Raw genomic sequence first — 12,439 nt, forward strand, 5'->3', positions numbered from 1 at the left:
GAAATCAAAAGCTTTACAGACGAGCAAAAGCTAAGAGAATTCAGCACCACCAAACCAGCTCTACAAGAAATGCTAAAGGAACTTCTCTAAGTGGGAAACACAAGAGAAGAAAGGAACCTACAAACACAAACCCAAAACAATTAAGAAAATGGTCATAGGAACATACATATTGATAATTACCTTAAACGTGAATGGATTAAATGCTACAACCAAAAGACACAGGCTTGCTGAATGGATACAAAAACAAGACCCATATATATGCTGTCTACAAGAGACCCACTTCAGACCTAGGGACACATAGAGACAAAGTGAGGGCATGGAAAAAGATATTCCATGAAAATGGAAATCAAAAGAAAGGTGGAGCACCAATACTCATATCAGATAAAATAGACTTTAAAATAAAGAATGTTACAAGAGACAAGGAAGGACACTATATAATGATCAAGGGATCAATCCAAGAAGAAGATATAGCAATTGTAAATGTATATGCAACTAACATAGGAGCACCTCAATACATAAGGCAACTGCTAACAGCTCTAAAAGAGGAAATTGAAAGTAACACAATAATAGTGGGGGACTTCAACACCTGACTAACACCAATGGACAGATCATCCAAAATGAAAATAAAAAAGAAAACAGAAGCTTTAAATGACACAATAGACAGATAGATTTCATTGATATTTATAGTACATTCCATCCAGAAACAGCAGATTACACTTTCTTCTCAACTATGCATGGAACATTCTCCAGGATAGATCATATCTTGGGTCACAAATCAAGCCACAGTATATTTAAGAAAACTGGAATCATATCAAGCATCTTTTCTGACCACAACGCTATGAGATTAGAAATGAATTACAGGGGAAAAAATGTAAATAACACAAACACATGGAGGCTAAACAATACATTACTAAATAACCAAAAGATCACTGAAGAAATCCAAGAGGAAATCAAAAAATACCTAGAGACAAATGACAATGAAAACACGATGATCCAAAACCCATGGGATACAGCAAAAGCAGTTCTAAGAGGGAAGTTTATAGCTATACAAGCCTACCTCAAGAAACAAGAAAAATCTCAAATAAACAATCTAACCTTACACCTAAAGGAACTAGAGAAAGCAGAACAAACAAAACCCAAAGTTAGCAGAAGGAAAGAAATCATAAAGATCAGAGCAGAAATAAATGAAATAGAAACAAAGAAAACAATAGCAAGGATCAATAAAACTAAAAGCGGGTTCTTTGAGAAGATAAACAAAATTGATAAACCATTAGCCAGACTCATCAAGAAAAAAAGGGAGAGGACTCAAATCAATAAAATTAGAAATGAAAAAGGAGAAGTTACAACAGACAACGCAGAAATACAAAGCATCCTAAGAGACTACTGCAAGCAACTCTATGCCAATAAAATGGACAACCTGGAAGAAATGGACAAATTCTTAGAAACATATAACCTTCCAAGACTGAACGAGGAAGAAATAGAAAATATGAACAGACAAATCACAAGTAATGAAATTGAAACTGTGATTAAAAATCTTCCCACAAACAAAAGTCCAAGACCAGATGGCTTCACAGGTGAATTCCATCAAACATTTAGAGAAGAGCTAACACCCATCCTTCTCAAACTCCTCCAAAAAATTGCAGAGGAAGGAACACTCCCCAACTCATTCTATGAGGCCACCATCACCCTGATACCAAACAAGACAAAGATACTACAAAAAAAAGAAAATTACAGACCAATATCACTGATGACTATAGATGCAAAAATCCTCAACAAAATACTAGCAAACAGAATCCAGCAACACATTAAAAGGATCATACACCACGATCAAGTGGGATTTATCCCAGGGATGCAAGGATTCTTCAATATACGTTAGTCAATCAATGTGATAAACCATATTAACAAATTGAAGAATAAAAACCATATGATCATCTCAATAGATGCAGAAAAAGCTTTTGACAAAATTCAACACCCATTTATGATAAAAACTCTCCAGAAAGTGGGCATAGAGGGAACCTATCACGACATAATAAAGGCCATATACAACAAAATCACAGCAAACATCATCCTCAATGGTGAAAAACTGAAAGCATTTCCTCTAAGATCAGGCACAAGAGAAGGATGTTCACTCTCACCACTATTATTCAACATAGTTTTGGAAGTCCTAGCCATGAGAATCAGAGAAGAAAAAGAAATAAAAGGAATACAAATTGGAAAAGAAGTAAAACTGTCAGTGTTTGCAGATGACATGATAGTATACAGAGAAAATCCTAAAGATGCCACCAGAAAACTACTAGAGCTAATCAATGAATTTGGTAAAGTAGCAGGATACAAAATTAATGCACAGAAATCTCTTGCATTCCTATACACTAATGATGACAAATCTGAAAGAGAAATTATGGAAACACTCCCATTTACCATTGCAACAAAAATAAAATACCTAGGAATAAACCTACCTAGGGAGACAAAAGACCTGTATGCAGAAAACTATAAGACACTGATGAAAGAAATTAAAGATGACACCAACAGATGGAGAGATATATCATGTTCTTGGATTGGAAGAATCAGTATTGTGAAAATGACTCTACTACCCAAAGCAATCTACAGATTTAATGCAATCTCTATCAAATTACCAATGGCATTTTTTACAGAACTAGAACAAAAAATCTTAAAATTTGTATGGAGACACAAAAGACCCCAAATAGCCAAAGCAGTCTTGAGGGGAAAAAATGGAGCTGGAGGAATCACACTCCCTGACTTCAGACTATACTACAAAGCTACAGTAATCAAGACAATATGGTACTGGAACAAAAACAGAAACATAGATCAATGGAGTAAGATAGAAAGCCCAGAGATAAACTCACACACCTATGGTCAACTAATCCATGACAAAGGAGGCAAGGATATACAGTGGAGAAATGACAGTCTCTTCAATAAGTGGTGCTGGGACAACTGGACAGCTACATGTAAAAGAATGAAATTAGAACACTCCCTAACACCATACACAAAAACAAACTCAAACTGGATTAGAGACCTAAATGTAAGACCTGACACTATAAAACTCTTAGAGGAAAACATAGGAAGAACACTCTTTGACATAAATCACAGCAAGATCTTTTTTGATCCACTTCTTAGAGTAATGGAAATAAAAACCAAAATAAACAAATGGGACCTAATGAAACTTAAAAGCTTTTGCACAGCAAAGGAAACCATAAACAAGACAAAAAGACAACCCTTAGAATAGGAGAAAATATTTGCAAATGAATCAACAAAGGATTAATCTCCAAAATATATAAACAGCTCATGCAGCTCAATATTAAAGAAACAAACAACCCAATTCAAAAATGGGCAGAAGACCTAAATAGACATTTCTCTGAAGAAGATATACGGATGGCCAAGAAGCACATGAAAAGCTGCTCAACATCACTAATTATTACAGAAATGCAAATCAAAACGACAATGTGGTATCACCTCACACCACTTAGAATGGGCATCATTAGAAAATCTACAAATAATAAATGCTGGAGAGGGTGTGGAGAAAAGGGAACCCTCCTGCACTGTTGGTGGGAATGTAAATTGATACAGTCACTATGGAGAACAGTATGGAGGTTCCTTAAAAAACTAAAAATAGAATTACCATATGATCCAGCAATCCCACAACTGGGCATATGCCCAGAGAAACCAATAATTCAAAGAGACACATGCACCCCAATGTTCATTGCAGCACTATTTACAATAGCCAGGTCATGGAAGCAACCTAAATGCCCATCGACAGACGAATGGATAAAGAGGATGTGTTACATATATACAATGGAATATTACTCAGCCATTAAAAGGAACGAAATTGGGTCATTTGTAGAGATGTGGATGGATCTAGAGACTGTCATACAGAGTGAAGTAAGTCAGAAAGAGAAAAACAAATATCGTATATTAATGCATATATGTGGAACCTAGAAAAATGGTACAGATGAACCGGTTTGCAGGGCAGAAATTGAGACACAGATGTAGAGAACAAACGAATGGACACCAAGGGGGGAAAGCAGGGCGTGTGGGGGTGGTGGTGTGATGAATTGGGTGATTGGGATTGACATGTATACATTACTGTGTATAAAATTGATGACTAATAAGGACCTGCTGTATAAAAAAATAAATAAAATAAAATTCAAAACAAAAATTATGTTTCAATATTGCATAAAGTTAAACTGAAGTACAGAGGGAGAGGGATATAACAAAATTTGTTTAACATGTTGATTGTGGGACATGGATTAAGACATTTTTGGCCTTGCAGGCAAGACACTGAATCACACCCATATAGTCATATCCTTACTTGGGAGCAATATTTTTTTCTTTTAAAAAATGTTTATGCTTTATTATAAAAATGCTTGCCACAGAATGTTTAAGTTTGAATCTTTTGATATAGTTAAATTTCTGTTAAGTTTTAAGATATTCTATTATAAAAAGTTCAGACTGAATGTGAATAGCATCCACCAAAACTACTATTCTTTCCAGTGTGGTGTTTTGGTTTCCAGCTTAGACTTTGTCCTTATCATTAACAGATTTATTGCACCAGCAGGACAGTGTTAGCCTCTTAACAACTTGCATTCTTTTTCCTCTTTAGTGCAGTCGTAGGCCAAATTCCCATTTCCCCATCATTTTTGTCTCCATTGCCTTTAAAGGGAATATTGCATTCTGATAAAATCTGCCAGCGCTGAAGGAGTCATAATTTGGCCATGGAATACACAGACAGTCCCCAGTATGTGATGGTTCGATTTAAGATTTTTTGACTTTATGATGGTGCAAAATATTACACATTCAGTAGACACCATACCTCAAATTTGAATTTGATCTTTTCCAGGGCTAGGGATATGCAGTACAAAAGGCGGGGCAGGGCAGGGAGCTGCAGCTCCCAGTCAGCCACTAGATCATAAGGGTAAACAGCTGAGACACTTATAACCATTCTGTATCCAGCCATTCTGATTTTCACTTTCACTACAGTATACAATAAATTACATGAGATATTCAACACTTTATTATAAGATAGGCTTTGTGTTAGGTGATTTGGGCCAACTGTAGGCTAAAGTAAGTGTTCTGAGCACGTTTAAAGGTAGGCTAGGCTAAGCTAAGATGATGGGTAGGTTAGGTGTATTAAATGCATTTTTGACTTACGATATTTTCAATTTATGATGGGTTTATCAGGACCCCCACCTCAAATAGAGTAAGATCTGTAAAGATCACCTTCTACTTTGTTTTATATATTTTCCTCTTTTTCTGCTATCTTTAGACTAATGCCCAGAATAAAAATTTCTTGGATAAATCTGAATAATTCCCCTACAAACAAATTATTTTCACAGAAAAGCACGTGTAAAGTGCCTCACTGAGACTGTTCGACATTTCTTTCTACGAACACAGTTGCTCCTTGACTATGTCTGTTTCACAGAACCAGTCACAGCTAACCCAATGCCGCCTCTCTGCCTCTCACTCCACATAGTGATTGCTTGTATCTCACTTCCTAGAACTGTTTATTATGCCTGGCTTTACATCTTTGAATATACTTGCATGTTTTCTCATGTTTTGTCTTCCTCACTAGATTAGAAATGTCTCAATATTAGACACAATAATTTCCAATCAGGGATGGACTATTATTTGCCTGCAGATCTCTGAATTCAAATGAAATCCTTTCAAATCCCTTCCTTCCAATTCCCAGAACCCGATTCTAGTTCAGGCACTCATTCTCTCGCCTGATTACTGTAATCATCTTCTAATGATTTACCTGGCCTTTGGTCTCTAACCTCTGGCAATTCATTGCTGATTTCCTTCCTAGTCATCTTTCTAAAGCACAGTTCTGCTGGTGTCACTGCCTAGCTTAAAGGCCTTTGATGGCTCCCCACTGCTTACAAAATAAAATCCCCAGCCTTTACAATCTGGTCCTATCTTCCGTTTCTAACCCCATTCCAGCCACTTACCCTTCCTACTCTGTATTCTATGAGCTATTAATTGTTTACCAAATACATCTTTGCACATTTCCATCCCCTGTCTTTATTCATTTTCTCTCTTCCTCAGATGGACTTCTCCACTTATTCATATCTTGCTCTTCAATTATGATCCAGCTCAATTGGATCACCTCTTAACACCTTTCTTGCTGTCACTAGTCAACTTGTTTCTTCTTTCCAGAGCATGTTGTTTATGACTCAGTTGTAGCACTTACCATCTGCTCTGTACTCCAGAGGTGGATCTATCTCTGTCTCCCATTTATACTGTGAGCAACTTGAGCGCACGGTTGATGATTTATTCATCTTTCCATGGCCACGGCCTGGCAAGTGGAGTGGGAGAAGGAGAATAATTCTCCCTGGGAAAGAAGAAAATATTTCTAATGACATAAGGGAGGGGAAGTTTCCAGCCTGTTTCTTGGAAGAAGTTCAAATTTTAAAATTATAGACATTCACTGTACCTGAAATAACTTCCTGGAATTAGAGTTCAGAGCCCTTCTGATAAAAAACCATTCTTTCTAGAAGTCAAGTTTGTAACTTGTGAAACATGAAAGTTAAGTCTCTCAACCAGCCTTATCAAACTCAAAAATCTACACCCTGTGTTCAGCCACCAATTATGTATCTTCTGTGCAACCCTGCTAGCTATTAGAATTTACTAAAAGGAAATTCTATATGTAAATCAATCATAACTGTGATCTCTTAAAACCAAACAAAGGCCAGTCTTGAAAATTCCCTGGGCAGACAAAACCAATTTAGTCATTTCTTGCTTATGCCTTTGGAAATTATAAACAAAACTTGAACTGTTTCTCACGGTTGATATGAGGTAACCACTGAAAATTCTACTATTTTAACCAATCACTATGAAGAAGAAACAGTCACGGCCTTTTCACTATATAAGCTGCTTTATAACAATATATCCCTGAGCCTCACTCCATGTTTTGGTTTGAGTGATTCTAGTTTACAAACTGTTTTTTGGTGTGTGCACAATACCCTTTCACTAATTACTACTTCAGTGATTTATTGGTTTTACTTCAGCTGTTTGTGAACTTTTGACAATCAATGACACGCTATTGTCCTGGGATCTATATCTACTCTTGTCACCACTAGTCAACTGGCACGTGGCTTTCAGGACACCAACCGTCAGGGACAGCTCCGTAATTACTTGTTATTCCTTGAGTCGAACGATTCCGGGCGCATGGTGGTTACTTAGCCTTCATTCACCATTTGATTCTGTGCCAACAGGTCGTCCGGGTGCTTGGCCACTGGCACCGCCGAACCTGGCACCAGGATCGTGGCCTCTCCCAGTCAACGCTGGACCGAGAGAAGCCAGCAACCCCAGCTGGCGGGGAACGAGGGCTGAAGCTGGAGAAGGAGGACGCGCAAAGTCCCGCCCGCCGAGCGCCGCGACGCCTGGTGGGTATTAATAAGGAGAACCTCAAGGCCGCGGCCCCGCCGAGCCTCAGGCGCCCTGACGCCGCCCGTGCGAGCTCGGGGCGGACCCAAGCGGCCGGGCCCCCTTCCATAGTGGCCATGGGGGCGGGGCGGGGCGCGGCGCGCGCCGGCGCGTGGAGGCCGCGGGCAGTGGCGGAGCGCGCGGCAAAGGAGGGGCGCGCGGGGCGGGGACGCGCGGGGCGGGGGCGCGCGGCCGCTGAGGCCTGTGGCGCCGTCACCCGGCAGACTCGAGCGGGTGGAGGGAGGCGCCGCCGGCGAGGCGCGCAGAGACAGATCGGGGCTGCACCGGCGGCCGGTCCACCCTCCCGCCGCCGTCCTCCGGCCCGCGGACCGCGCGGTCCCGTTATCATGTCGTTGAGGCAGCGGCTGGTCCAGCTGGTCGGCAGTTTGCAGGACCCTCAGAAAGTGGCTCGTTTCCAACGGCTGTGCGGGGTGGAAGCGCCGGTGAGCCGCACCGCCACAGCTGCCGCCGACCCGAGGGAGGATGAGAAGGCGGAGGCGCCCCTCGCCGGAGAATCCAGGCGCCGAGAGCGGCAGCTGGGGGCGTCCGGAGGCCCCCCGCCGCCCGGGAGCGACCGCAATCAGTGCCCAGCCAAGCCAGACGGCGGCGGCGCCCCCAACGGCGTGCGGAACGGGCGGGCGACCGAGCTGGGCCCGGCCTCGCAGCGCCGCGCGGGGGTCCTGCGCCGCAACTCGCTGACGGGCGAGGAGGGCCAGCTGGCCCACGTGAGCAACATGCCTCTCTACTACCTGTTCTGCTTCGGCACGGAGCTGGGCAATGAACTCTTTTACATCCTGTTCTTCCCCTTCTGGATCTGGAACCTGGACGCCCTAGTGGGCCGGAGGCTCGTGGTCATCTGGGTGCTGGCCATGTACCTGGGCCAGTGCACCAAGGACATCATCCGCTGGCCGCGGCCCGCCTCGCCGCCCGTGGTCAAGTTGGAGGTTTTCTACAACTCAGAGTACAGCATGCCCTCCACCCATGCCATGTCCGGCACCGCCATACCCATCTCCATGATCCTCCTCACCTATGGCCGCTGGCAGGTAAGGGTCCCTGTCCTCGCCCGGCTCAGCCTAGGGGAGTTAAAGGACTCCGAGCCGTTGTTGCTGTCTGCAGTTATTTGAATTTGGCCGTTCCCCTCCCAAACCTCTCTTCCCACAGGTTTTCACAGTACCCGCAAACAGGCCCTTTTTAGCTTTTAAAAAAATAATGAAACAATGGGGGAAACCTTCAGACTTAGTCGTCAAACTCTATTTTAATAGTAATACCTTTCTTGGAACCTAAAGTAAACACTATTCGTGGAGTAATACATTATCATCGGGCTTTGGTTGAGTTTCTAAGCGATTTTAATGTGATGCACAGAATATAATTATGATTACTTAATGTAATGTCCTTATAATTAATAGTTGGGTGACTAAGATTCACCCGTTTTATATGGTGCCTTTCGCCAGACTGATTTCTGTTTCAGGCGTAGGTAAAGTCATTGGCTTTATCCCGAGACAATGTTTATGAAACAAACATGGTCGTTCAAGCAGTGAAGTAATGAATTTTAAATGAAAGCTACCCTTTGTGGAAGTTAATGGAGCACCGCCTGACTGCTCTTTTAAAGGGGTGTGGTTGCTAATTTGCTGATAGACACAGTTTAATTAGCTTTTGGATCACTGATCTGAACTATCACTTTGAGCTACAGTATTATTGTTGAATTAGCTTTACAAATGGTTTTAAAGTTATTCTTAAAATTAGGGTTCTTGGTCAGACTAGTGGGTTTGTAAAAATGGTAAATATGACAGCAAGATCGGCCTGACAGCTGGGGATGAGTTTTTAACAGTAAACTTTTATATTTTGCCTACTTCTTCTGGCCTCCCATTTTTCAGTTTTTCATGGTCTGTAAATGTTACTTAGATTTAAAAGCTAATTCTTTTTTTATATAGAAGCAAAATTTATTCTTAGACTGATTTTTTATCTGTCTTTCTAAAATTCTTATTTTAAAAAGTATAGTTGGTTTACAATGTTGTGTTAGTTATCTGCCTTTTAAATTGTAAGGAGGTTTGTTCATTCTGCAGACCAGTCCCTTAATTTAAGAATAAAGTTAATAACTATGAAGAATCTAAAGAATCAGACTTCCTTGATTTTTTTTCCATTACAGCACAAAATCATCTCACACTGAGAAATACACATTCTGTATAAAACTCCATTATGGTAAGCTTACTTATCTCAGGCTTAATTTCAGTATAGATAAACCCTTGTCCTCATGGACATTTCTGTGCAGTGCATCTCTCTTACAGGAACATGGAAAGTATGTAATGTATATAGTAAGAATGGCAGAATTATGAGGGAAGAGTACCATGAACAGTTTTTTTTTCCTGTTTAACCTAAGGAGATACACAGTAATATTCAGATTGTAAATTAGTGCTGCCTGTTTTGCATAATAGATAAATATCTCAAGTTTATTTAATCTAAATGCTTCAGAATTTAAGACTGTCATTGACTTATCATATTAACTGGTTAGCTAATGATGTTTCTCTTATTTTTATGGATTTTCCAGATTCCATAATGATAGAGCCTTTTGTAACTCCTCGTTGAGTAGCTATGTTGCAAGCTATTAATATTAGCAGTCCAAGAAAGAGAAAGTAGTTGTCGCTCATCATTCATTCAGAACACATGCTAACCGGAAGTCTGAAAACAGTACTGCTGGATTGTTTATGGGATGCAGCTATCAATATTTTAACACTTCAGGGTTATTTGAATTATCAGAATATGCTTACATTACAGTTTTTGAACAACCTAGTATATTTAATTCAAAGTTTGAGGAATTTATATATCTTACAGTTTTAGAATTTGAGCTAGACAGGACTTTAAAAATCACCTAGTCTCAAACTGTCATTTTACAGATGTGGAAACTGACCAGTTACATTAGAATTAATCTTGGAAAATTGTTTCTTCTTTTACGTGTCCACTCTAAGTTTGAATAAACTTCCAAAATTTGAATGATTGTCTTTGGTTAGTTGTTTTTTTTTTGCGGTACGCGGGCCTCCCACCGCTGCGGCCTCTCCCGTTGCGGAGCACAGGCTCCGGACGCGCAGGCTCAGCGGCCATGGCTCACGGGCCCAGCCGCTCCGCGGCATGTGGGATCCCCCCAGACCGGGGCACGAACCCGTGTCCCCTGCATCGGGACACTGCACCACCAGGGAAGCCCTGGTTAGTTGTTTTGAAAGAAAGACTCCTGTACATGAAAGTTCTGTGTTTATAAATGTTTGGTTGTAATAATGCAGTACAAAAAACCAAAATGACTTTTTAAACTTTTTACTTTTTAAAAAAATCCTTGTTTTGATTGAAAACAAAAGTACCTTCCTTTGCTTAAGGTGTTTTGGTCCTCTTCTCTGCCAATTAGTATTATAGTACTTAGAAGGCTTATATTTCCAGAGTGGGTAATGAAAAAAATATATATTGGAAAGTGGGATAAGAATTAAACAATGCAAGCCTAGTGTTTTTCTAATTAATAGCAGTTTTGGTTGACAGTTGTTTCCATCTGCTTGTGCTCCTACTGCTTATTCAGGACAGGTGTGTTTATTTCTAGTGCCTAGGATGCTGAAACGTCTCTGGAAACTGAGTTATCTCATATGCCATCCCTTTGGCTTGAGACAACTACTTCACTCACTCCTCACTTCATGTTCTTAACTTGAAATCTGGACAAGGTTCACTCACATGGAGCCTTTTAAATGAACCTTTTCTGTTTCATTATTCATTTGTTCTTAAAATGACAGTAAGCCAGAAAAATCACTTGGGGCTTCTGTAACGTGCAGTTTCTGCACCTTACCCCCAGAGATTCTGATCCATTAGATAAGTGAGGGGTATTGCATTTTACTGAAATTCCCCAAATATTTTTGAGGAAAAAATGTACTTTCTTCAGTCCCTTCAAAAATATCAAGGAAGTCTGATTCCTTAGATTCTTTTTTTTTTTTTAATTTTATTTATTTATTTATTTTTGGCTGCATTGGGTCTTCAGTGCTGTGCGTGGGCTTTCTCTAGTTGGAGCGAGCAGGGGCTACTCCTCGTGTGGTACGCGGGCTTCTCATTGCGGTGGCTTTTCTTGTTGCAGAGCACAGGCTCTAGGCGCCCGGGTTCAGTAGTTGTGGCACGTGGGTTCAGTAGTTGTGGCTCACGGGCTCTAGAGCACAGGCTCAGTAGTTGTGCCACATGGACCTAGTTGCTCTGCGGCATGTGGGATCTTCCTGGATCAGGGATCGAACCTGTATCCCCTGAACTGGCAGGCGGATTCCTAACCACTGCGCCACCAGGGAAGTCCCCTTAGATTCTTCAAAGTTATTAACTTTTTTCTTAAATTAAGGGACTGGTCCGCAGAACGAACAAACCAACCTCCAGCCAGTAAAATCAACTCTTGATCCTTAGAATATATTTTATATTTCTACAACATTGCTGTCTCAGTTCTTTTGCAGTTCGATTCTTTGAATCTTGTAAAGATATGTTAATAATACAAAAAGGGAGATTGAAACAGTATGGCTCCAAACAATTATTTGATATGCTGGAAGAATTTTTTCCAGTAATGCAAGATAGAAAGTGTTATGGCATTTCTCCAGGTATTAAATAGCTTGATCCATTGGCCAAGATAATGATTATTGCTCTCATATTATTTGTTGGAATTTTTTGTAGTCTGAATTGGGAAAAAAATAAGAAGTAAGGGACATCAGGTATTAAGAACATAGTCTTTTGAAGAATAATCTAAAATAAAAAATAAAGCACTCCTTTTGTATTTATGTCTGCATGTTCTTTCCAGAAATAAAAAGTCTTAATTTTTAAATAATATGGCATATAATGAGTTCTAATTATATATTTAATTTAATAACATTAAGCAAGTTTTAGATGAATTTCATTTTTAAAAAATTAGTGACATCTCACATTTTATAGGGTTACCTATAGGTAACCTATAGGTGTTACCTATAGGGTTACCATTCCCAACTAGGGCATATGCTTTCACTAC

General features: G+C 40.3%; 1 protein-coding gene across 1 annotated transcript in view; it reads left to right on the forward strand.

Annotated features, from left to right (window-relative positions):
- The first annotated feature begins 7,625 nt into the window (after nucleotides 1–7,625).
- SGPP1 (sphingosine-1-phosphate phosphatase 1) overlaps nucleotides 7,626–12,439 on the forward strand; it is a 36,209-nt gene continuing 31,395 nt past the window's right edge. Inside the window, exon 1 of the mRNA XM_067733801.1 lies at nucleotides 7,626–8,483. Coding sequence (XP_067589902.1) covers nucleotides 7,788–8,483 — 696 coding nt within the window. The 5' untranslated portion in view covers nucleotides 7,626–7,787. The remainder of the gene's footprint in view (nucleotides 8,484–12,439) is intronic.

This window comes from Pseudorca crassidens, chromosome 1 (genome assembly GCF_039906515.1).
Source record: "Pseudorca crassidens isolate mPseCra1 chromosome 1, mPseCra1.hap1, whole genome shotgun sequence".
Lineage (NCBI taxonomy): Eukaryota > Metazoa > Chordata > Mammalia > Artiodactyla > Delphinidae > Pseudorca > Pseudorca crassidens.